The following is a 26667-nucleotide window of genomic DNA, read 5'->3' as shown; positions in this document are numbered from 1 at the left end:
AATCAGAAATCAAACTGCCAACCTACACTGCATCATAGAAAAAGCAAGAGAATTCCAGAAAAACATCTACTTTGTTATGCTAAAGCCTTTGACTGTGTGGATCACAACAAACTGTGGAAAGTTCTTAAAGAGATAAGAATACCAGACCACCTTACCTGCCTCTTGAGAAATCTGTATGCAGGTCAAGAAGCAACAGTTAGAACCGGATATGGAACAATGGACTGGTTTCAAATTGGGAAAGGAGTACGTCAAGGCTGTATATTGTCTCCCTGCTTATTTAACTTCTACGCAGAATACATCATGCGAAATGCCGGACTGGATGAAGCACATACTGGAATCAAGATTGTCAGGAGAAATATCAATACCCTCAGATATGCAGCCGACACCACCCTCATGGCAGAAAGTGAAGAGGAACTGAAGAGCCTCTTGATGAAAGTGAAAGAGGAGAGTGAAAAAGTTGGCTTAAAGATCAACATTCAGAAAACTAAGATCATGTCATCCAGCCCCATCACTTCATGGCAAATAGATGGGGAAACAGTGGAAACAGGGACTGACTTTTATTTTTCTGGGCTCCAAAATCACTACAGATGGTGACTGTAGCCATGAAATTAAGATGCTGGCACCTTGGAAGGAAAGTTATGACAAACCTAGACAGCATATTAAAAAGCTGAGACATTAGTTTGTCAACAAAGGTCCATCTAGTCTATGGTTTTTCCAGTGGTCATGTATGGATGTGAGAGTTGGACCATAAAGAAGACAGGATGCCACAGAATTGATGCTTTCGAACTGAGAGTCCCTTGAACTGCAAGGAGACCAAGCCAGTCAATCCTAAAGGAAATCAACCCTGAATACTCATTGGAAGGACTGATGCTGAAGCTGAAGTTCCAATACTTTGACCACCTGATGTGAAGAGCCGACTCACTGGAAAAGACCCTGATGCTGGGAAAGATTGAGGGCAGGAAGCGAGAGGGGTGACAGAGGATGAGATGGTTGGATGGCATCACCGATTCAATGGACATGAATTTGAGCAGACTCCAGGAGATAGTGAAGGACAGGGAGCCCTGGCGTGCTGCCGTCCGTGGGGTCGCAAACTGTCAGAGACGACTGAGTGACTGAACAATACAGTGCAATACAATCTCTTTCCTCTAAGCAATAATGAGGGAAAAAGGGTTAACTAAATCACAAGTTCTTGTATTATTTAAAGATTAGCCAACGTGCCAGGTGCTGAAGCAAGATGTTAACTGTATAATTCAATCTGGAAACCAATCATTTTATTCAGCTAAAAAGAGATTAGCTTAGCAGTTACTAATCAGCTAGTGAGGAGTTATAACGGGGGACCATCAGTGGGGAAGTGCCATTCGAGGCAGTAGCTGGGTCGTTATGGAGACAAACCGGCTCTCGTAATGAAGGTTTCCTCTGCAAAGACAGGAGGAGACCTCTGAGCCTGCTGCCGGACAGCCAGTCTCTAATTAGGCTAGAGGGGAGTCTCACTCAGCCTGAAAAAGGATGATGATCCTGACGCAGGCTACAACACGGATGAACTTTGATGCTAGGTGAAATGAGCCAGACAGGACAGGTCCTGTGTGATCCTGCTTCTGTGAAGTACCTACAAGAGTAAAACTCAGAGAAAGCAGGGGTGTGGCTGCCAAGAGTGGGAGGCGGGGTGGTGGGGAGTCTGTTTCTCGGGTGCCAAGCTTCAGTTCTGCCAGAGAAGAGAGCTTGGGACGCACGGTGGTGATGGCCGCCCAACACTGTCAGGCTCCTTAAAGCCACTGAACTCGACAGTCAGAAACGGTTACAGCGCTGAGTATCAGGTAGTGCTGATGGTACCACAGCGAAAGAAGACAGAGAAACCACCAAAGTCTCTGATTAGGCTTTGGCTCCCCTTGGGTTAGGGGGTTAGATCAATGGGTGGCCTGGGCAAGTGCCCAGCTATGGAGCGGACATTCCAGCCAGGGGACCCATCTCGCTGAGACCAAGTCCTGGCACCCGCAGCCTGCCAAACATCCTCAAAGCCCAGGCGCATCCTCATTTGAACGTTCAGCTGGGGGCATGCTCCCCAGGGGAGGTGACCCTCAGAATGGGGCCATGACCACCCGCTGGGAGGGTGCAGCCAGGTTGAGAGGACTTCCCTAGGCGCCTCCCCTGGTTGCTGGCTTCCTCACTTTCTGTCCTTTGGCCCCTGCTGGGGGGAGGTGTGAAGGCTAAGGCAACTTTTCCAGTTGGGGTGCGGGGGCTCTCCCCTCTCCAAAGTACAGCTGACCTTGAACAAGGCTGGGGGGTCATCTGCATGTAACTCATAGTTAACCTCCCCCTCCCTCCAGTATCCATGGTTTCTCCACATCCGTAGATTCAACCAACCACGGGTGATGCAGAATGGTAGCGTTTACTACTGAGGACAATCTGCGTGCAGGGGGCCCGTCGTCATTCAGGGGTCAACTGTGCAGTGGATTCCTATAACTCTGGGTGGCCTTATTCCATAGCATCACCTTGACGCTGAACTAGCGAGTTGGGAACCAGTGCTCCTGGGGCAAACATGCGGTGAGGCTCCTGCCAGCCTTGGGCCACAACACGCTTGTCAACCATCAATACGGAACCTTGCTGCACAGTGTGTCTACATTTTGTCTGTGTAAAGACACATGCCTTCATGTGCATGGTGGTTCACCGACATTGAACTCAAGGTAGCGGCCGGAAGCTCATCTCACCCACATGTTCCCCTCCTTAAAGCACATCCCAGCCAGCTGGGGCTTGTGGACCCGACTCAAGATATCTTGTCAGTGCCACCTTGGGGCCACTTTAGATGGTGAAGTCACTGCAGAAAGATACGCGATGCCAGAGACATGACGCTAAGCAGATGGTGGTGCTAGTGGTAAAGAACCCACTTGCCAGTGCAGGAAACATAAGAGATATGGGTTCAGTCCGTGGGTCAGGAAGATGCCCTGGAGGAGGGCACGGCAACCCACTCCCATATCCTCGCCTGGAGAATCGCATGGACAGAGGAGCCTGGCGGGCTATACAGTCCATGGGGCCAGAGAGTCGGACACGACTGCAGTGACTTCGCGCGCCTGCAGACAAGTAGGCATGGGGCAGAAAGGAGAAGGCAGGGCGTCGCCTAGGCTTGAGCTCGTCTGGAAGTTGGCACTGGGGGATTCAACATCTTTTAGCGCTTTGCAGGTGAACCTGTTCAGCGCCTGCAGTGCAGTGGGAGGAATGCTATGGAAGCACAAATCTGATCCTGGCTCCTCTGCTCAAAGCCCTCCAGGTCCTCTGGTCTCAGAGGGGCCCCACCACATGGCCCAGGGCCAGACCCCTCTCCCCTCCCCTTCTCTTCATGCTCCTCCTCGTCTCAGCACTCTACTCAGCACTCATCTCCTCCTTTACCCTCCCTGCCCACCCCTCCCGAGCCTGGATGGATTGACGGTGCGGGCACGTGGGTTTGTTTGCATGAACATGCAGGGCTGCCCGGTGCGTTCCCGCCCCGCCCGTCCCACTTACTCTTCTTGAAGAGCTTCTTCCGGCGTCCGGCCAGGGTGAACTGGCCGTCCCCGCTGTCGCAGACGCAGCCCTCCCCGCCCTGCACGTAGTACTTGGGCACCAGGTTGGAGAGGGCCCTGCCCCCGGGCCGCGCGGGGCCCTTGCACTTGTGCAGCTTCAGCTTCCCCGAGGCGTCCTCCACGCACTGCCACTTCTGCAAGACACGTGCGGCCTCAGCCTCCCAGGCCTGCTCACCCGCCCCGCCGCTTCCCTGCTCCCTGCTCCCAGCCACCCCAGACGTGTCCCTCTTGTGGCCCCGACTGGACACGGGCTGGTGCCTGGAATGAGCTGCTCTGTGATGGATGAATCCCTGTCCATTGAGGGGGAGTGGAGAAGTGGTACCCAGGGTGATGCGCTGTGGCTGAGCGGGAACCCGGTCATGGGGAAGCCCCGTGAGAGAAAAGCGCTCGGATTGGAGGGCGTGGCTGCTCCACAGGGAAGGGCGCTTCCAGAAGGTATAGCATGAGGCAGGCAGCGCGGTGGGGTGGGGTGGGGTCAGCAGGGTGTGACTGCATCTGCCGGAGGTGGGAGGTGGGTGTCTGGGCTGGGATCCTGGAGGCCCTAGAGCAGTAAGTGCAGGTCCGGAGGCTGAGGCCTCCCCAGCTGGCCTTGGCTCCTCCCACCCCACATGCTCCTTTCCTTTGGGTTAAGCAGTGCTCTTGGATAATGGGTTTCAAAGACAGATCAGGCAGCCCTCTCACTGTCCCGGACTGCCAGACCCCCAGTCTGCAGGGAGAGGGTGGGATGGGCCAGCAGGGGGATTTGAGTACAATCCCAGGGGGACAAAGGCCCCTCGTGGCCTCACTGATTCATTCCCTGAAGCTCAGAACTGAAATCTGAGCCCCTCTGGGGTCTGCCCAGATGGTCAGCTCTGGGAGGCCAGAGCTTTCTGTCCAGGGCTTTCTTCCTGTGCTTGGCCACAGAAGCAGCCTTGAATACTGCTCCAGCGTGACCCAAAGTGCTCCAGGGGCACGGGCGGGTTCCTGATGCCCTCCACGGCAGGGGGAGGGGCTGGGAAGGGGTCGTGAACGAACGCTGGATGGGGCAGGGGGAGCCCAGCCGTGAGGACAGGTTGGTGCCAATTCTGAGTCTAGTGATAAGACAGAGCTGCCTGGATGCAGTCTGTGACATGCACCCAACTGGTGCCCCGGCCTTGGCAACCCACGGGTTTATTAAGGAGAAATGGAATGTGGAGGCTCTGGGTTTACTTCCTGTTACTGGTGAAACCGGCTTGCATCTCCAGGCCTGAGCCAGCATGGATGAACTCAAAGTTCCAGCTCACAGACCGAGGCAGGGAAGCACCTTCTGTCGGCGCCTGGGCCTTTCCAGGGCGCCCCTACCTGCTCCCCCTGCTCATCCGCCCGCCTCTCTCCCCCTGAGCCTCGCCTCGGGCTGGCGTCTCTCTCTACAAGGCTCTGCCCTCACTCCCCGTCCTCTCCAGAGTCCACCTTGGCCTCCCAGGCCTCAGAAAATCGAGTTCAGACTCTCCCAAACCTCTGTCACAGTTGCTGTTATCTCCAAATACTGTCTGGGTTATATTTTCCTTTTCTCTTGAAATCAGCTCACATTTTTACAAACTAAAACTTGTTTATGTCGGAAGGTAATTTCCTGTTGTTGCCATATAAGCGGAAAGCCAGCCACAAAGATGATCTGGGAGAGTGAATACAATGGAAATGGTCATTTAACTTTATAAATACTGTGCAGAGGCCGGCTGCGTCTTTGTTAAAGAGGGATGGGGCAAGAGTCTCAGAGCAGCTAAAGAGCTGTGTGCACCCACGGGAGAACTTTCCTTTCACGGGAGCAGGATTTTCTGAGCGTTGTCTGCACCATCTGGCGTCACCCTGGGTGTCACACATCATCAGGGACACTGGCCTGCTGCTCTGAGAAGCAGGCCTGGGCCGCGGTTAGGGTGGGGGGCCCCTGAGAGGGAACAAGGGGCCCCGGCCCCGGCCCCAGGGCCGCGCCGAGCAGCCTCACCTGCCCCAGCTGCTCGCACGCGGTCTGGTACTCGGCGCGCTGACACAGGTCTTTGACGCGCTGGTACTTGGGCAGGAAGTTCTCCTCCTGGGCGTCCACCTTGTCGCTGCCCCTCTTGTGCAGCAGTTTGCTGTGGGGCAGAGCGCGGAGCAGGGCTGGTCGCCCGGCTCTGGGGGAGCACGTGGCCCCTCTCAGCCCTGGAGCACGTGTGTCCCCCCGGGCCGCGTCTCCCAATGGTCGAGAGACTTAGGAAGTGGGGATTTTGTAAGATGCATCCCAAGTTACGTGAGTTTGACATTGTCCAGGCAGGACAAATTGTGTCTGAAGGGTACAGGGGGCGTCCAGACCTAAGTTCCGTATCAACCACAGGGAAGCGAACCGGCTTCCTGTGCCCAGGGGCCCAGGATACAGACCCCCAGCCCCTGGTGGGAGGTGGCGGAGCAGCGTCAGCCTCCCTCCTGCCCTTGACATTGCAGTGTCGCGGGTGTGGGTGGGGCTGCCTGGTGTCGCCCTGGGGGCACGGGTGGTGGCTGCCCGGTGTCGCCCTGGGGCGGCGCCTCCAGACCTTGGCACTCACCCTCTCTCCACCAGGAAAGAGTCCCGCCAGACCCTCAGCTTCTTTTTCAAGTGAAACCTGGGGGGAGAAAGCACAGGTCCATCTTCTCATCAGTGCAGGGGGCTCCCACGTCCCTCCATCCTTCCAGAAGCAGGGATGGTGCTCAGAGCCGGCCTTGATTCACAAGCAGCGCAGACCCCGGGGCGAGTGGGGGACACACACATGGCCACACGCACACATGGACACACCCACATGGACACACACACACATGGACACACACACACACACGGACACACACACATGGACACACCCACACGCACGGACACACATCCACACAGACACACACCCAAGGACACATACAGACACACGGACATACACACACATACATGGACACACACCCAAGGATACACCCACATGGACACACACACGCATGGACACATACCCACACGGACACACACCCAAGGATATACCCACACGCACAGACACACACCCACACGGACACATACCCAAGGACACATATGGACACACGGACACACACCCACACACATCCACACGGACACACACCCAAGGACACACCCACACGGACACACCCACATGGACACACACACACCCACATGGACACACACACACCCACAGGACACACACACAGCCACACACACCCCCACACGGACACACACACCCCTATACGGACACACGTCCACATGGACACACCCACGGACACACCCACACGGACGCACACCCATGGACACACACTTGCACGGACACACACGCACACACACGTCCACATGGACACACACACCAAGGACACACACATGAACACATACATGGACACACGGACACATGACAGACACGAACATACACATGAATACATACATGGACACATGACACACGGACAGACACACACAGACACCCACACCCACAGACACACACACATGAACACATACATGGACACAGGAACACACACGACACACAAACACACATGAATACATACATGGACACACGGCACACATACACACATGAATACATACATGGACACACACAACACACAAAACACACACATGAATACATACATGGACAGACATGACACACATACACACGGACACACACACACACCTCCCCGCCCACAGCAGAGCTGCACTTCCCTAGAGCCACGGGTCTGAGCGCGGGGCAGAGCGACCCGGGTGGGTCGCTGCGAGTCCCGCACAGTCGTGCGCGCCCCTCTGTGTCTCCCGGGAAGCCCACCAGCTGCCTGGGGCGGGAAGAGATCGCGCCCCTTTTACTTCAGCACCAGATGAAACGCTTCTCCTGACTTCAGGTTAATTACATTGTGTTTGGGGGGATGTTTTTCCCTTTGATCCTCTGTCGTGGGATTTAAGTGTGCATTTTGTGGAATTTCGCGCTATCATTTCCACTTCGCAGACAGGGCCTCAGGCCGAAAGAGAACGCTTCCACTTTGCACCTGACTCCCCAGAGTCCCGGCTCCCAACACAGTGCCCCCGCCCTCCCCAGACACGCCCATTTCGTACCCTTACAGCTCATAAAGCCTAGTCAGAGGGAGGAGGCTCAGCAGAGGCGGCTCCTTCTACAGGACACTCGGTCTCGGACAGACAGTGCCCGCCCGGCTGGCCCCTCTGAGCTGCAGGAGGTACCGGCTGGAGGCTGCACCCATCCGTGCTGTGGGGCCGTTATCCCGGGGGGCAGTTACACCGATGGCCACTAGATGCCGCTGCTGCCACGCCAGCGACTGCGTCCTCCGCCTTCCTGTCCGACCAGACTCAGCTCACCTTCCCACCTAGTTTTTGCTCACCATCACCGTATAGTGGGAGAGGGAAAGGACAGCCCACTCCAGGATTCTTGCCTGGAGAATCCCATGGACACAGGAGCCTGGCGGGCTACAGTCCACGGGGTTGCAAAGAGTTGGACATGACTGAGCAACTAAAACAACAGCGTATAGATAAAGCTACGGTTTTTTCCACTGGTCATGTATGGATGTGAGAGTTGCACCATAAAGAAAGCTGAGCACCAAAGAATTGATGCTTTTGAACCATGGTGTTGGAGAAGACTCTTGAGAGTCCCTTGGACTGCAAAGAGATCCAACCAGTCCATCCTAAAGGATATCAGTCCTGAATATTCATTGGAAGGACTGATGCTGAAGCTGAAACTCCAATACTTTGGCCACCTGGTGTGAAGAACTGATTCATCGGAAAAGACCCTGATGCTGGGAAAGACTGAAGGCGGGAGGAGAAGGGGACACCAGAGGATGAGATGGTTGGACGGCCTCACTGACTCAAAGGACATAAGTCTGAGCAAGCTCCGGGAGTTGGTGACAGACAGGGAGGTCTGGCGTGCTGCAGCCCATGGGGTCGCAAAGAGTTGAACATGACTGAAAAACAACACTGTTCTTTTGTTTGCCTCCAGGACACCCAGGAATATATTCCCAATGCTATCCGGCATTAGAGCCACAGATCATGGCGATTAAGAGTGTAGCCTCTAGCCTAGAGTCTGGATGCCTGGAGTGGGATCCAGACCTGCCAAGAGAACTCTGACAAGTCACTTGACTGCTCTGGGATTCAGTTTCCAAACTGGGATCATAATAATGCCTACCTCACTGGGTTACTCTGAAGATTAAAATGATAAAATCTGCTGCAAAGCACTCAGAACAAGGCCGGCATACAGTAAGTGCTTAATTAATGTCAGCTCCAATAGCTGTTATTTTTTTAAAGTTTCACCCAATTTGAGCTGTGGTGGGTCCTCAGTGGGTCCCTGTGGCCCTATTCCAGCTGGGAAGGTGGACTCTCAGACAGGGAGCTTCCTTCCCCAACCCCTACCCCACCCCTCACGGCAGGTAAGTGGTCAGGATGGGGGGCCCTAGAACCCCAGCTCCTGAGTCTGGAGAAACCCCTGCCCCCCAGACCCACAGAGCAGGCCAGGAGCTCAGACAGTTTGGCACCCCAGCACCTGCCCCATCCCCTCACCGATTCGCCGGCCGCTCTGTGTCCAGTAGCTTGAGGATGGATTTCCCGTCCATATCCGAGGGGATGTCCAGCCCGGCGATGTCCAGGATGGTGGGGGCCAGGTCGATGTTGAGGACGATGTGGGGGTTCCTGAGGGAGGCGGGGCGAGAAGGACTCCGTCACCGGGGCAGTGGTGACCTGGCCTCCCCTGGGGCGGGCAGGCAGGAAAGCTGCCATCCGTCATGTCACTCTCCTGCACCCTGGCCCTCAAGGCTCTCCTCTGCACCCTGGATTCAGCTGAAGCCCAGCGCTCACCTTCCCACCCTCTGCACAACCACGGGGGCCAGGGTTCACAGGCCCACACCGGGCTTCTGCTTGGCTCTTTCTTCTGCCAGGAAGGCCCTGTCTGCCCCAACTCCTGAACGGAGAACGCTTTCTTCTGAGACACACTCCAAACCCTGGACCTTCCCCGGACCCTTCTCTGAGCCTCTGCTGTGAACACTGGCCCCCTCGCTGCTCCTGGAAGGCTGAGCGCAGCCCAGCCTCTGGGCCTTCGCCATGGCGCCCCCTCTGCCTGGGGCGTCCTCCCTTCACGGCCCCAGCCGGCACTATCACCACCTCTGGTTCTTCGCTCGATGATGCCAAAGAGGCTGATGACAGACTAAGTGGCCCGGGACCCCCAGGCTCTGGGTTCACACCCCCGTGTGACCCCCGCCCCTGGAGGGTGGGCCAGACTGACTGACAGGCGAAGGGGGTGGGATGTCAGACCAGGGGCATGTCACGTGACCCACGCCTGTGGCCTGTTAGCCGTCCCCAACCTCGTTTCCTTTTCTCCCCTGGTTGGCTCTGAAGAAGCTCCTTGCCACAAGTTCACCCCCAGAAAGGATGCCTGGTAAACGCTCTGGGAGGCTGGCCGTGTGGGTTCCAGTCCCCCATCTGCACCTGAGCGACCCTGTGCGTGGAGAGCCGGGTCCTTCCCCAGCTGAGCCTCTCTGGGTTTTGAGTCCTAAGCAGCAGGTCACAGACTCTAAGGCTGACCAGTGTAACGAAAGCTGCTGGATTACAGTTCAGTCCACTGTCTCTTTCCGAAAGCAAGTAATCCTAATGACTTTAATGGTCATACATTCTTCTCAAATAAGGAAGAACATTTACAAGTAGCAGAAACCTGGTTTTGAGACAAATTCCAGCTCGTCTCTTCTGTGCTATGTAATCTCAGGCAGTTCAACCCGAGCCTCCATTTCCTCGTGTTTAAAACACGGATAACACTCTCATCTACCTCAGAGGCTTGTTATCAGGCTTAACTGAGTTACCTGGATAGACGGTGCTTAGACCAAAGCCTGAAGAATCACACTGTATCAACACGGCTATTATTATAATAGCTATGATTATAGGTGGGGACCCTGAGATCCAGACAGGGAGGGACCCAGTGAGGTCAGCAGAGGACGAGAGATGAGGCTGGGCTACAGCTCGTACTGCCTGCCTCCTGGAAGCTCCACCAAACCTCTCAGGCAGGGCAGGAGCACCTTGGTCCCAAGATGTTGCCCTTTTGGGAGGATCCCGTAGCTGAGTCTGTATCTGCGTGCATTCAGGGCTCGGACGGAAGTCAGACCCGATAAGTACTAAAGCAGTGACAATGTGCATTTCTAAAGACCCTTCGAGTTGGCCTCCATAACATCCCGCTGACCTGAATGATTACTGGCCTTTCTACCCCTCCCTGCCCCAGACATGATGTTTTTGCTGCCAGAACGTGTCGTTTCAAAGGTTAACCCATGGGGACGGCTGGCAGAGGGCCCACGTGGCCCTCGGGGAAGGATGGGGGGGAGGCTGGTTCCCTTAGCACTGCCACTGAGCCGGCCCCGCTGATCTCAGCCCGGGGCCCCTCCTTGACAACCACCAGTCCCACAACCAGTCAGGACAGACAGAAGTCGAGGTGGCATCTCCACGCGCTGGCGGGGACACACACACAGTCTGGCACCCTGACTCTCTGGCACAGTGCCTACCACGAACAGTCTGTTTTCTCGGGTGCTAACAGCCCTGACCTCCCCTTCCCCAACAGAGGGGAAGGCGATGATCAGAACCCACCCCAGGTAACATCACCGCCCCTTTGCTCAGCACCCAGGCCCACCTGCCCAAATCCCGTAATCCCAGGGGAGTGGCTGGGGGCTGCCCGCTGAGTTGCCTGCTGCTTGCCCATGTGGGTGCCAACGAGCCTGGAGGCCTCATTGGAACTGTGGGGTGATGGGGTGGGGTGATGCACTTACAGGGAGCCGGCCTCCACGTTGGGGCCCCTCACGTAGAACGGGACCCTGATATCGAACTCGTAGGGCATGGACTTCCCTTTCACCAGTCCGAACTGGCCGATGTGGTAGCCGTGGTCGGCCGTGTACACGATGTAGGTGTTGTCCAGCTCACCTGTCTCCACCAGCATGTTATAAATCTGAAACGCAGGCAAGGCGGTGAGGATGTGGGAGGGCCAGCGGGCAGTGGGCACCCGGCCTGCTCTCCCCTAAGGGGGCGATGTGCTCGGGTCTCAGGCCCTGTCCCTCCCCTGCTTCAGGTCTTTGCTCAACTGTCACCTCTCGGGGCCCCTGGGACTGACCCAGGTGTCACTGGGGCCTCCTCACCTCCTGTCCCCTTTGCTTGCCTTCTCGGCACTTATTTGTGGACTGTGTCTCCCTGCATTAGAATGTAGGTCCCATCTGGGTGGGACTTCTGTCATTTTGTTCCCTGCTGGGCCCTGTGTGTGCTGGTGCTCAGCAGATGCTGTGGGACGGGTGGATGGATGGATGAAGGACTGGCCAAGGCAGGAGTCTGTGACCCACAGCAGTGCTGCCCACAGAACTTCCTGCGATGCAGGCGATGTTAACACCTGTGGCATGAGCCACACGTGGCTACTCAGCGCCTCAAATGTGGCCAGTGCAACTGAGGAACGAAATTTTAAATTTTATTGGGAAGTGACAACGTTAGTTGCTCAGTGGTGTCTGATTCTTTGTGGCCCCATGGACTCTAACTCATGGTAGGCTCCTCTGTCCATGGAATTCTCCAGGCAAGAATATTAGAGTGGGTAGCCCTTCCCTTCTCCAGGGGATCTTCCTGACCCACAGATCGAACCCAGGTCTCCTGCATTGCTGGCAGGTTCCTTATTGTCTGAGCCACCAGGGAAGCCCTTATTGAACTTAAATAGTTATGGATAAATTTAAAAATACATATCCAGGCAATGGAATATTTTTCAGCAACAGCAAAAAAAAATTAAGTACTTTCAAGTGAACCTTGAAATCATCGCACAAAGTGGAAGAAGCCAGATACAAAAAAGCCACATATTGTAGGGTTCCTTTTATATGAAATGTCCAGAATAGGCGAATTCACAGAGACACAAAGTAGAGGAGGGACTGCCTAAGGAGGGGTGGGGGAAGTGGTTTGGGGTGATGGTTAAGGGCTGCAGGGTTTCTCTCTGGCGGGTGATGAAACTGTTCTAAGGCCAACTGTGGCGATGATCGTACAAGTCTGTGAATAAGTGAAAACCCACTGAAACGTATGCTTGAATTGGGTGAACTGTGTGGAATTCTCCAGAAAGCTGTTAAAAAGCCTCCGTAGCCACACGTGGTTGCTGTTGTGGGCCAACCAGAGCTGGAACAGTTCCCTAAGGGCTGGGGTTCCGTCTGATCAGTTTCCGGGTGCCTCTCCCTTCTGCCCGGTTCCATTGCTCTCCCGCTGACGATGCTGGGGGCGGGGCGGGGCGGAGCAGGGCAGCCTACCGTCTCCATGGAGTCGTCCACCGACAGGAGGGTCTGCAGGCGCTTCCGCTGCAGCATGTTGGTGAACTGCATGTGGATGGGCTTCATGGGCCCCGTGTAACGCATGATCCAGTGCTTGTCGGGGTTGGGCGCGTAGTTGTAGCTCGGGGTGCTGGGGTGGGCAGACACGCACAGAGGTCAGCCCAGGCCGCGGTGGGGGTGCTGGGCCCTGCCCCCCAGCACCGCCCCCCACCCCCATGCCTCGAGGGAGCAGCCGCCCTGCGCTGGGGCTGCAGCCCAGGCGGAAATCTCGCCCCGCTGGACGCCAGCATGGCGGGGACTCTGCCCCAGGCTAGGTCAGCATCTGTGTGCGGGGCATGCACGTTTGACACGACAGATGACCTGGAGGCCCCCAGGGGCACTGTCCGTCCCACCTCAGCCCTGTCAGCATGCCCAGCGCACCAAGGCATCTCTGCTGCGCTCGCTCCTCCCTTGAATTTGCTCACCTCCCTTTGTGTAGGAGGAGAGAGGTTCAAGTTCAGAACCACCCATGGGCACAGCACCCAATTCTAATTTAACAGCATTGCATTCATTTTTCAGCTACATTGGGTAGATTGCCAGTGCCAGTTATCGTGGCTGATTAAGGTGTGCCACATGGAATTTCCTTTTGAAATAGATTTTTTTTTAAAGGAAATTGGTTAAAAAATTCGGTTAATAATAGTCAGGCAAAACTGTGAGAATGGCCTGAACGTGTACATTTGGGACACGTCGTATTCTATGACTTGTCACAATTATTCCTCCTGTGTGGTTTAATCTCCCATTTTAAAAAAGAGGAAACGGGGTCAGAGGAGGTCCGGGACCTGCCCACGGTCTCACTGAGTGACTGATGGAGCTACTGGGCTCCGAGACTTCTATTCTGGGGTCAGCTGTGATGCTCAATGATAAACGAATAAATACACGATAATCTGACCTCGGATGAGCGCTGACCATGTGCTCAGGAGTGGGAAACCCCACAAAGCATGGGTGCCCCTCGCACGGGCTGATGATACTGGACGGCCAGGGGCTGTTCAGATCTTACCCCCCTCCCCTTCCCCAGGAAAAGCTGCAAGCAGAGGCTCAGCTTCCTCTGCTTGAAGACAAAAGCTTTTCAAGCGGGCTATTAAGGGGCGAGGGCTGAGGGCGCTGGGGAGGGGATAGGGGTCCCAAATGCACTCCCTTCCTCAGGACCTCAGCCCCCTCAACTTCAGAGAACTTTCCCGGGTGGAAGGAAGGGCCCTGCAGCTCATGGGAGTCCGTAGTTATGGAGGCGGTTGCCATGTAGATGGAGCGAGTCACAAGGTTCCTTCTGGACTTTGCCTTTCCGGCGGGTCTCCTGCCGCTAAATCGCCCGGCTCCTTCGATTGCGAGGAACTGTTCTCCCCCGCCGGCCGGCTTAGAGCCTGACCCACGTGCAGAACATTCCCAGGACGAGCCCACCTCCCGCACCAAGGGGGGCTGCGGGCGGCAGGAGCAGCGCAGAGAGACGCCCTCACGGCTGGTTGGCAGTTTGGGGAAATTGTTCCCATGGCCCCAGGGGCCCGGATTCTGGATGTAATTCTGAGCGATCATCCCCAAATCTGTTAGATTCTAAGGGGCTGGTGTCTGCCCTGGAGAACAGTGAGGGGTGAGTCTGTCAAGAGCCTGCTTTCTGAAGCCCCTTCTCTGGAGACAGCTTTTGGAGCAGGATCTGGTGTCCTGCTTGGGGCCAGGCTCTCCCTGTTCCCCTGCGGGGTCACATTTTCACAGGAACCCAGCCGCCTGCCTGCCGAACAAAGAGGCGAAGCCCTCACCTCCGAAAGAATCCGAGGAATGTCTGCTTGTCCACGGCCAATCTGAAGGACAACATCCCCTCCTCTGCCAGGCCCCTTCCGGCCCCTCGCCCTGTGTCTGGAGGCCTGGCCCACCCCCACCCCAAGATGCGAGCCTGGGCCTGGCTCCCGTGGGTGGTGGAAGGAGAGGCCCGTGACCCGGTCAGATGCCACACTCCGAGGCAGCTCTGGCTGTGTGTGCGTGTGTGCACAGGTCTCTGTATGTGCATGTCTGTATGGTGGTGTATTTGCATGTTTGTGTGTCTGCGTTTGCATCTGTGTTTATGTGCGTCTCTGTGTGTTTGTTTTTGTGTGTCTGGGTGTGTGTATATGTGCTTAGATCTTTGTGTGTTTGGGTGTCTGTTTCTGTGTATATTTGTGTATCTGTGTGTGTGTCTGGACATGGGCCTGTGTGTGTCTGTGTTATTTGTGTGTCTGTCTGTATCTGTGTGTTCTGTGTATCTGTGTTTGTGTGCGCACTGGTGTATTTGTGTATGTGAATGTGTTCGTCACTCAGTCGTGTAGGACTCTCTGCAAGTCCGTGGACTTTAGCCCACGGGCTCCTCTGGCCATGGGATTCTCCAGGTAAGAGTGCTGCAGTGGGCAGCCTTTCCCTTCTCCAGGGGTCTTCCCAACCTGGGGGTGGAACCTCAGCCTCCTGCATTGCAGGCAGATTCTTGACTGAGCTACCAGGGAAGCCCCATTGTGTGTACATCTGTGTGCATCTATTTGTATATTTCTATCTGTATCTGTGTGTGTGTGTCTGTGTGCATCTCTGTGTATGTACAGAGCTGGGGAGGGTGGATGGGGCCCCGGGCAGGTGCAGTGGGACCGCCTTGCAACGAGCAGCATTTGCCAGAACCCAAAGCCCAGCAGAGAACGTGATGCAGGCCTGATGGGGTGAGAGTCTCTGACAGGGGCCTCGTGACAGAAAGATCTGGAACTCCGACCCGAGGGCTCTGGCCCCTCCTCAGCCCCCTGACTGTCGTAATTAAACATCCCAGCTGCAGAACTTTCTGGTTTGGAGGTTTGTTTTGAAAATGATTATACCCCAGAGATAAGAGAGCCTTCCAAACACTCTCCTAATAAGGTGTGGGGGGCGCTCTGGGTAAGTAATAGCAGGCGGTGCTCATGTTCAAGTTCTATAATTTTCATTTCAAAGGAAAAATAAATGAGCAGGCAATGTCAAACAACCTCATCAGGAAACTCCAGGGCTGCTGGGGGAGGGCGGGGTGCCAGCACCCCTTCTGGAGGAGACAATGCAGAAGCCAAGCGAACCTTCACCCCACCCCATGGTGCCTCCCGTCGGCAGGACTGAGCTGGCCTCACATTCCCTCCCGCAAAGATTGAGGGCGGGAGGCTGGCCTCCCAGGGGGGAGGAGTGGGCGGGGTGGGGGACCACCAGGTCAGCTTTGCAGACAGGCAGTGCTGCTGTCCTGGAATGTGGTTCGTCCTCACCTGTACAGCACTCCTTCCCAAAGACCAGGGGTGAGGGGGGGGTCGGCTGACACACTGCCTCATCCTCCAGGAGCCACTCTGGGCGCCGTCAGAAAGGAATCACAGTGAGGGGGGCGAGGAGGGAGACGCATTCTGATTGTAAGGAAACTTAAACACCCGAATATTCAGGCGGGCTCCTAACTGCCCTGCCCTTGTCGCCCCAATGTCAGAGTGAAGGCTGCTGCGCATCACGGCTGAGCAGGAGGTGGTTTGAGGCAGAGGAATGCAGAAGATTTCAGAAAGATTTTCTAGCCTGCTGAAGGGAGGAAGACTGGAGGGGTGGGCAGAGACGGCAGGCAGGAACGGGGGCCGGATATGAACCTGAGCTCTGCCATTTACCAGCCGCATGACCTTAGGGAACTTAGCTCACCTCTCCGACAGGCAGCTTCCAAGACAGCCCTCCAGTTCAGTTCAGTTCAGTCACTCAGTCGTGTCCGACTCTTTGCAACCCCATGAATCACAGCATGCCAGGCCTCCCTGTCCATCACCAACTCCCGGAGTTCACGCAAACTCATGTCCATTGAGTCGGTGATGCCATCCAGCCATCTCATTCTCGGTCGTCCCCGTCTCCTCCCACCATCAGAGTCTTTTCCAGTGAGTCAACTCGTCGCATGAGGTGGCCAAAGTATTGGAGTTTCAGCTTTAGCATCAGTCCTTCCAATGAACAGCCCCCAATTCTACCGTGAGTAGCCCCCTCCCACTGGTCCGTGTGACCAGTAGAATATGGCAGAGATGATGTGTCATTTTGAGATCAGGTTATGAAAGACTGTGTTGGCCCTAGGTCAGAGGCAGCCCTGTGCATGAGCCCCAGGCAAGCCTCAGCTTGGTGGCACCCCAGCTGACATCTTGATTTCAACCTCCAGAGACCCTGAGCCAGAACCAGACAGGTAGCCCCCAGATTCCTGACTCACAGGTACTGTGAGATGCTACACATTGATGTTCTACATGGTTTGATTTTGGGATAACTTGTCATGCAGCAATAGATAACTTATACATCAAGGGTCACTGGGAATATTCAGGGATTCAGTGCAGAAGACCCCCTGGAGAAGGAAATGGTGACCCACCCCAGTATTATTGCCTGGGAAATCCCACGGACAGACAGTCCAGGGGGTCCCAAGAGTCAGACACGACTTAGCGACTAAAGCACCACCATAGGGCTTATTAGAACAGTGTCTGCCGTGGAGTCAACAGCTTATACAGGCTGTAGACATATTAGTAGTCTGATGAAACTATAGACCCCTTCTCAAAAGAATGCTTAAAAATGTGGAAAATGAAACACACAGGATTGAATGACACAGGTGGACACCCGAAAGGCAGTTCTAGCCACAGATCTCGGTGAGAGGGGGTGGGTCCCACGCTAACCACTCTTGTCGCCTGCTTTGGGTTGTTATGACTGGATCTGTATTCTAGTTCTCCAGAGATCAGCTGTGTGCTTCTGGGTTCTTTAAACCAGGAGCGTTAGAGGGAAGAGGCAACCGTGTCTCCACCATTACATCACTGGGACTGAGCCTGACCCTCCCGCCTTTGTGCGACCCGGTAGCTCTGGAGGCAGCGCCCTGAAACTTACATGTGCTGAGATGCATTAGGGAAGAGGCTTGAGTACTGGGGGGCTGAGTCCTCAGGACCGTGGGGGGCCGCGTGGCTGATGACCATGAGCACGGGCCTATGTGGGTACATCTTCTTGGACGTGCGGAAGAAGCTCACGCTGTCGTTGGTGATCAGGTCCGTCAGGTAGTCCTGGGGGTCGGGGAGAGACAGGAGAAGGTGTGAGGAGCTGAGCATCTGTGCTGAACATCGGGGATGCAAAAGAGACCAAAACAGATAATCCTTGCCCTCCTGGAGCAGCTGGTCTAGGGGCAGACATGCAGTGAGTGATGAAGTAAAACAAGGAATACAGACAATAAGTAAGCAAGCAGAACAGGGAATGTCAAATGGTAACACCTCACAGTGGAGGCAAAACCCTGAGAAGGGGTTAGGGAGGATGGGAGAGGAATTGCAATTTGTCATTCATTCAGGATAGATATTAAAATAATAACACAACTGAGTGCTTATAGCGTGCCAGGAACTCTCTTGGGTTTACATGTATTAGCTTGTTAATTCTTACATAGTCCTAGAAAGTAGGTGTGATGATAAGCCCTGTTTTCCAGAACAGGAATGTGAAGGCCCAGAGAAGTTAAGTGAATCCCCCAATGTCACACAGCTGATAAATGTTGCAGCCAGGCCTCCTGAGTCTTGGTCCCTAAGCCTGAAGTCTTTCCAAGGCTCTAGGGACACCATCGTGGAGGATGAATACATGCCTGCAATCCCAAGGGTATGCCCTGGGGGCAGGAACAGACGAACATATAAAGAGTCAAGATAGTGATGAACGGCAGAAGGAGGAAATAAGACAAGATGTGACAAAGAGTAACTGGGAGCTGGGGCAATCGGGGAGATGACACTCGAGCTGAGACCTGAGTGGCAAGAAGGAACTGGGCGTGGGAAGACTGCCATCATTGGAGTTCACTCTCAGCTGCTTGCTGGAGTCCTTAGGGGAGCTCTACTGATGTCTGGGCCTTCTGGTTTAGCTGCTCTGTGGTTCAGCCTGGGCACTGGACTTTTGGAAAATCTCCCCAGGGGACTCCAAAGTGCAGCCAGGAGTGAGGATCACCGGTCTGGAGGAAGCGTTTCAGGCAGAAGGGACAGCAAACGCAAGGGCTCTGAGGCAGGAACAAGCGTGGCGTGTGTTCAAGGAATAGAAAGAGGATGAACAGTCAGCAGGGACAATGCAGGGACCAGCAAATGGTGCCACAAACACAGGCATGCAACAGTGGCTCCAGGACAGTGAGAGCCACTTAGACAGCCGGTCAGGAGGACGGATGACTGGGAACGTTATGGACAGGAAATGAGGGCTTTAAAAGCTCAGCGGAGAAGCTGAGATTTAAGTTCTTCCTGAAATTGGTAAACCTTTAGCTGCTGATTTCTTTGGAAGGGAATGAATTCTTTAAACATATACCCTCTGCAGCTCTGTCCAAAATGATAACTTTCAAAAAGAGATATTATTTTACAGGAAAAAAGGTGACGAAGTGGCTACAGTTTCTACCCTCTACCTTTGTACCCTGTGGGAAATGCATACGTGCTCCCGGGTTCCTGGGCCTCTAGAGACACACACCTCCAGGGACACTCGTGCGTTGTGTCCATGTGCACAGGATGGTCACTGCGTCACAGTGACCAGCAGTAGGGCGATGACCAATGACCCTGCACTGCTTTCATACTGTGCAGTGCTGGGCAGACATGGAAAGGGAAGCAGATCTATAGTGACTGAGGTGGAACACTGTCCAAGATACACTCTGAAGGGAAAGAGCAAACTACAGTCAAACTTCAGAAAAGTTTGTTTCTTTTGTGAGAGGAGTAGGGTGAAGAGGAGAAACCAAACCCCTACCTTCATACGCTTCTGAGCACTAAGAAAAAATTCAGAAGGACAGATCCCTAAGTGCTAGCTGGGGACCAAGATAAGGGGAGAGGGGAGAAAGTCACTTGTCACTTCATGCAATTCCCCTTGAAATATTTTGGGGAGTAAAACAGCATCTTATAAAGGGACCCTGAAGAACATTACATAAAAGTAACTTTCTTCTATATGATATAAATCAACAAGCTGCTGCTATAGTTACATTTAAAAAATGGGTCCAATACCAGTTCCTTCAGATGGTTGCTTCACACAAACTTGACAAGTGAATAATGCATTTAGCAAGGAGCCTGGTACCAGGGGAACCCACAAGGGACACTGGCTCTTATCGTTATCAGACCTTTGTTCCACTGACCTTCATAGCAACTTTGCGAAGTGGACACCATGCCCATTTTACAGATGGGAAAACCAAGGCCACAAAATTAATAAGCAATTCATTCAGAGTTAGAACCCAGGCCTTTGTGTTTTTTTGTCTGGTGCATCTTTTGTCCCTCGACAAACAAAAATATCACTGGGAGGACAAGATGGTGGTTTATATCAGGTCTTAACAAACCTTTTCTGTAAAAGGCCAGATGATAAATATTTGAGGCTTCATAGGCCAGAAGGCTCAGTTACAATCACTCATTACTGCCATTACAGCCAAAAAGCAGCAATGGCAGAAATGAATGGGCATGTCTAGGCTGCAGTAAAACTTTATCCACGCACACTAAAATCTGAATTTCATATAATATTCATGGGTCATGAAAATCGCTGTTCTTTTGATTTTTTTCCAGCTAAGTAGACATGGAAAAACCATTCTAAGCTCAGGATTGTAGCAAGACAGTTGGCAAGCTGGGCTTGACCCAAGAGCTATAGTTTTGAGAATGGATTTTGAAGCCTGATGGCCTGGGTTTGAATCCTGAAAGTGAAAATGTTAGTCACTCAGTTGTGTCTGACTCTTTGCGATCCATGGACTCTAGCCTGCCACTCCTCTGTGGCAGGCAAGAATCAAATTCTCCAGGCAAGAATACTGAAGTGGGTAGCTATGTCTTTCTTCAGGAGATCTGCCCAACCCAGGGATCGAACCCGGGTCTCTGCATTGCAGGCAGATTCTTCATTATCTGAACCACCAGGGAACACTCCCCTTCCAGCTGTGTGGCCTGGTTCCTTCACCTCTCTGAGCCTCAGTTTCCTCATCTAGTGACTGGGGAAACTAACAGCAAATGGCTCACAGGCTCTGGTGAGAAACGCACAGGTTAATTCATATACAATGATTCCAGCGGTATCTGGTGCATGACACCCTCTAAAGGAGTGTTAGCCATTATTCCTCAGGAATCACGTGTTTTCCTTGTGAAAATTAAAACAGTACAAACAAAGCTGAAGTTCCCTTTGATAACCTTTCGTCTCCACTTCCAATCTTGGCCTCTTTAGTCTCCTACTGAGAAAGAAGTATCTCTCCTGATGTGTTGTTACGTGTGTTAGAGTTGCTTTATGCATCTTTCTCCATGAATCCTATCACACTGTACACATTCATTCATCCAACAAACACAGCAGTGAACAAGACTAACATTTCTGCCTTCATGAGCCTTGTATTCAGATAGGAGGACAGTTAACATATGAATCCGTGATATACACAGGTGTGGCACATCCATGGTGTTGGGGGGTGGGGTCGGGGTGGGGAGGTGCCCAGTACACAGGGTCGTCTAGGAAGGTGACATCTGACTAGGGACCTGGAAGAGTCCTGCAACTTGCTTTTCCCACCAGTCCTTACATCCTAAGCTTCTCTGATGGCTTTCGACACCAACCCCTCTCATCTTTTTCCAGATGCTTCCATGGTCACTTAGTCATTTCCCGCATTAGTGGGCTTTCTTGGTTGATTTCCTTCAATGACACATTTGCAGCCAACAGCCGGGCTAAGCCCCTCTGCATAGGAGGGAGGCTTCTCTGGAACAGAGAGAAAGCGCAAACGGTGGGTGTGCTCAAGCTCACGGCGCCCACCGCTCCTGCAGAGCCTCCCACCGCCCGGGCCCTCCCCTCTCCCTGGTCCTTCCTGTCCCCCTTCCGCCACCTGTCCTGCATTCTCCTGCCCTCTCCGACCGCTCGGCTTGCCTTACACGTCATTCTTTTCTCAGCACTGCCTCTCTCTTTCCACTCTGCTGTGAGGACCCTTCTGGGTGGCATCTGCCCACCTTCGGGATCAGTGATTAGTGCAGAGTCCTCAGAGGGCCTTCTGAGGGGCATTTGGGAAGGACTGCTGATTTCTTCCTTCCCTGGGCCTCCGCCGGGGCCCCCGAGATTAGCCTCTGCAACGATGCTCCGACCTCGCAGGCTCACGGGTCCTTGCTCCCCGGCCCTGCCGTGGCTGGAAACTCCGCGCTCACTCCTGGTCCCTCCTGCTGCCCACTGCTGCCTGTGGGAGCCGAACCCTGGACCTGAGCCAGCTCTGGCCCCAGAGGCCCCCCATCCCTCTCTGTTTCCAGGCCTCCGGTAACTGGGGTCCCAGGAATTCTCCCACCTTTGTCGGGGGGCTCCTCTCATCCTCAGGCTGAGATGCGTGGGTGACAAAGCAGCCACTGAGCATCCCATTCTCAGTGCCAAGGGAGTGGGGTCTCCCTGGATAACGTCATTAGCGGGCTGTGCTGAGGCCAGGGCTGGACATGGTGAGGGATTTTAACTGGGAGGGAGTGGATTTTTCTGGGTATGTGAAGAGTCTGCCTGCAGTGAAGCCGGGAGGAGAGAAAAGGTGCGCTCAGCCCTGTGAGACTGTGCTTTGTATTTCCAAGGAGCCCAGCAGACTGGCTAAATACCCACAGCTAGGACTTTAGAATTAATTTGCTCCGGAGAGGTCATGCAGGCAGGCCTACTACGTGCACAGTGAGACACGGGGTCAGGGAGAGGCACTGCCCAGGTGATGGCACATGTGGTTTCTGCCACTCGGGGCCTCATCAGGCTTACACACGTGGGCGGTGACTACCTGTTAAAGCTGGGGGGCTCCCCAAATGTGCCGGTATTTCCAGAAGGGAAATGGGATAGAGTGTATTTTGGCTGCTGAGATGGCAGGAATATTTGCTAGTCACCAGATGGTTTTTTTTTTAATGATAAGTTTGGATGAACCATCAGTATTGGTCTCTCCTCCTCCCTGTCATCATCACCACCATCATCATGATTTAAGCCAGAGGTCAGGAAACTACAGCCCACTGGCCAAGTCAGGCCTCTTGCCTGTTTTTGTAAATAAAGTTTTATTGAAACACAGCCAGGTTTATCTGTTTACATATCATCCATGGCTGCTTTTGGACTGCAAGCGTGGGCCTGAGCAGTTGCAATGGAGACTATAGCTTATAAAGTCTAAAATATTTAGTATTTGGCCCTTTGCAGAGGAAGTTCTGTGTCTTGATCTGAACGAATATATTCTGAGCGTTTACTATGTGCAGTGGTCTCCTCTGTCACTCCACATGTATTATTAACTCCTGTGAGCTTCAAAAGCCTTTGTGAAAAAAAATTACAATGAAATACCGCTATTCACCTCTGACTGGATAGGTGTATGAGGGAGCCTTCTGGGGGTTGGCACTGCTGTATAATTTGACCTCGGGGGCAGTTACACAGATGCACACATATGTGAAAATTTCCTGAGCCATCCACCTGGGATCCATGTACCTTACCTGATCGCAGTTCAACAAACCAGAACTAGAAAAAGTATGGCCTAGGGAATGACCTAGGGGTTTCTCTGGTGGCTCAGATGGGAAAGAATCTGCCTGCAATGCAGGAGACCCGGGTTTAATCCCTGGGTAGGGAAGATCCCCTGGAGAAGGAAATGGCAATACACTCCAGTATTGTTGCCAGGAGAATCCCATGGACAGAGGAGCCTGGCAGGCCACAGTCCATGGGGTTGCAAAGAGTCAGACACGACTGAGCACCTAACACACATACATACGGGGAAGGAGTAGGTTAAGGTATAGAATACGATACAAGAATGAAGGAGCTACACTCACAAGTAAGAACATGGGTGAATTTCAACAAAGTTTTCAGCAAAAGAAGCTGGATACAGAATTAATCTACAAGGCTGCAAGTCTGAGTGACAGAAGTCCTTGTAGGAGAGGTGGTTGATGGAAGGAGTTACATGAGGGGACCCTCTGGGGCTGGTGGCAACACTGCTTCTTGATCTACCTGAGTGCTGGTTACATGCATCCGTTCAGTTCGTGAAAAGTCATTAAACTGTATGTTCTCTATGCACGCTTTCTATAACAAATTTCTGCCTTGGCAACAGGTTGTAAAGTAATCCTCTCATATCACCTGGTGCATGTTAGAATGGCGAGCATCAGAAAGACAAGAGATGACAAGTGTCGGTGGGGATGTGGCGGAAAGGGAAGCCCTGTGGGCGGCTGGTGGAATGTAAATTGATGCAGCTACTACAGAAAACAGCAAGGAGGTTCCTCAAAAAATTAAAAATAGAACTACTCTATGATCTGGGGACTCCACTTCAGGGTATTTATCCAAAGGAAATGAAAACCAGATATTGAGGGATATCTGCACTCTCATGTTTATTGCAGCGTTGGTCCCAGCAGCCTGGGTATGCAAACAACCTGAGTGTCCTCAATGATGAACGGGTAGAGAAGATGCGGTGTGTACACACACACACACACAGGAATATTATTCCATCACGAGAAAGAAGGAAATCCTGGCTATTTGCAACAACATGGAAATTATGCTAAGTGATTTAAGTCAAACAGAGAAAGACAAATATTGTGTGATATCACACAATATACATGGAATCCGAAAGAGGTGAACTCATAAAAACAGAAAGTAGAATGGGTTCTCCCAGGGGCTGAGGGATGGGAGAACTGGGGAGATGCTGTTTAAGGGCACAAACTTACAACTAGTAAATAAGGAAGTTCTGGAGATCTAACGCATAGCATAGTGATTAGAGGTAACAGTATTGTATTACAATGCATTTGAGCAAAATCTGGGAGATAGTGGAGGACAGGGGAGCCTGGTGTGCTACAGTCCATGGGTCACAGAGAGTCGGACATAACTTAGCAAATGAACAACAATTGTACTATAAACATTAGACTTGCCAGGAGACTAGGTCTTAATTAATCCCCCCCCCTGCAAAAAAGGAAAAGATAATTATGCAACATGATAAAGGTTTAGCTCACATGACCGCACACATTGCATTATATATATGCACTGAGCCAACATGTTGTACATGTTAAATTCAGTGTTATATGCCAAATATATTTCAACTGAAAAAACCCAACACTCTTACATTGCCATTTGCAACAACACAGATGGACCTAGTATTATACTTAGTGAAGTAAGTAAGAGGAAGACAAATATTAATATGATGTGATACTATTTTATGTGGAATCTAAAAAATAATGCAAATGAATCTATATAGAAGACAGAAAAAGACCCACAGACATAGAAAACAAGCCTATGGTTACCAAAGGGGAAAGCATTAGGGGGAAGGATAAATTAGGAGTAAGGGATTAACAAACACTCCACATAAAATAAGTAAGGAACAGAAATTTACTGTATACCACAGAGAATTATAGTTAATACTTTGAAATGACTTATAATGAAAAATAATCTGGAAAACATGTAACTGTATCACTTTGCTGTATCATTGAAAGTAACACAGTATTGCAATATTGTAAATCAACTACCCCTCTTGTTGTTCAGTCGCTAAGTTGTGTCCAGCTCTTTGCAACCCCCTGGACTGTAGCCCACCAGGCTCCCCTGTCCATGGGATTTCCCAGACAAGAATACCGGAGTGGGTGGCCATTTCCTTCTCCAAGGGATCTTTCCAATGCAGGGATTGAACCTGCATCTCCTGCTTGGCAGCTGGGTTCTTTTACCACTGAGCCATCTGGGAAGCCTTAAATGAACTGTACTTTGATTTTTTTAAAAGAGAAAAACCAGCACTCTTAGAAACAGAGACTACTATTTGAGAAATGAAGAAACTGAAGCAGAGGGTGTCATGAGGCTGTCAAAGGCTCACATGTAAGTGTCACGATCTGAGGCCAGGTAGTCGGGCTCCCGTGTCCCGATCCTCAGGAGTGAGCCCCACTGCCACCCCAGCCAGGAAGGGGGACTCACCTTGGAATAGTCAAAGCCGTGTTTCTCCTTCACTCCATTCCGACACAGCGTGTAGTTATAAAAGCGGGAGTTTTTGAGGAGGCCGACCCATTCCTTCCAGCCTGGCGGCACGTAGGAGCCGTTGTATTCATTAAGGTACTTCCCGAAGAAAGCTGGAGGAGAGAGGCACCAGGAAGCCACGTGAGGTTGCAGAGAGCAAAAGCCTTCTCTTGCCATCACTCAATAGGAATTTTCTTTTTTTTAAATTTAATTTTATTTTTTAAAAAATTTATTTATTTTTTATTGGAGGCTAATTATTTTACAATATTATATTGGTTGGTTTTGCCATACATTGACATGAATCCGCCCCGGGTGTACATGAGTTCCCCCTCCTGTAACCCCCCTCCCATCTCCCTCCTCCCTTTATCCTCCCTCTGGGTCATCCCCGCACACCAGCCCTGAGCATCCTGTAACATGCATCAACCCTGAACTGGTGATTCGTTTCACATATGACAACATACATGTTTCAACGCCATTCTCCCAAATCATCCCACCCTCACCCTCTCCCACAGAGTCCCAAAGACTGTTCTATACATCTGTGTCTCTTTTGCTGTCTCGTATACAGGGTTATCATTTGCATCTTTCTAAATTCCATATATATGCGTTAGTATACTGTATTGGTGTTTTTCTTTCTGGCTTACTTCACTCTGTATAATAGGCTCCAGTTTCATCCACCTCAATAGGAATTTTCAAACCACGCCAGGCCAGGACATGGAGACAGCACTGCCCCCTGAACCACGGAGCCCCTCGGCCAGCAAGTGTAGTCCGTGACCCCTTCTCAAATGTTTCACATACAGAAAATAAAATACATAGGATTGCAGAGAAAATCAACTGTTTTGGAAAATCAGTTATCAAAGTATTAGGAGAGTTTACCATAGAGTAATGGGTCCTTAAAAAAAAAATGAAGATGCTAAATGCAAGGCCTTGTAAAAAGTGATCATTTCAAAGTAGTGATGAGTGAGAATTGTTTTGTAAAAAATATTTGTTTGGCTGCCCTGGGTCTTAGTTGTAG

The 26667-nt window shown here is 52.5% G+C and overlaps 1 protein-coding gene across 9 annotated transcripts in view; it reads right to left on the bottom strand.

Moving 5' to 3' along the window:
- The window catches only part of SULF2 (sulfatase 2), a 128251-nt gene that overhangs the window by 15776 nt on the left and 85808 nt on the right, over nt 1-26667 (bottom strand). For 6 of the 9 annotated variants that reach the window (XM_055438624.2, XM_055438610.2, XM_055438617.2 and 3 more), the window contains exons 4-11: nt 25617-25768; nt 17667-17836; nt 12777-12927; nt 11283-11458; nt 9043-9171; nt 6089-6145; nt 5512-5680; nt 3496-3688 (exon numbers count right to left, since the gene is read on the bottom strand). In XM_055438624.2, coding sequence (XP_055294599.2) covers nt 3496-3688; nt 5512-5680; nt 6089-6145; nt 9043-9171; nt 11283-11458; nt 12777-12927; nt 17667-17836; nt 25617-25768 — 1197 coding nt within the window. The remainder of the gene's footprint in view (nt 1-3495; nt 3689-5511; nt 5681-6088; nt 6146-9042; nt 9172-11282; nt 11459-12776; nt 12928-17666; nt 17837-25616; nt 25769-26667) is intronic. The other 3 variants (XM_088843691.1, XM_088843692.1, XM_088843695.1) reach the window with 1 other exon arrangement.

Source organism: Moschus berezovskii, chromosome 15 (assembly GCF_049115385.1).
Source record: "Moschus berezovskii isolate FMDL1 chromosome 15, NW_MosBer_1.0, whole genome shotgun sequence".
NCBI classification, from domain to species: Eukaryota; Metazoa; Chordata; class Mammalia; order Artiodactyla; family Moschidae; genus Moschus; species Moschus berezovskii.
The sequence above is the reverse complement of the archived record's forward strand: the minus strand, read 5'-3'. Positions and strand labels throughout refer to the sequence as shown.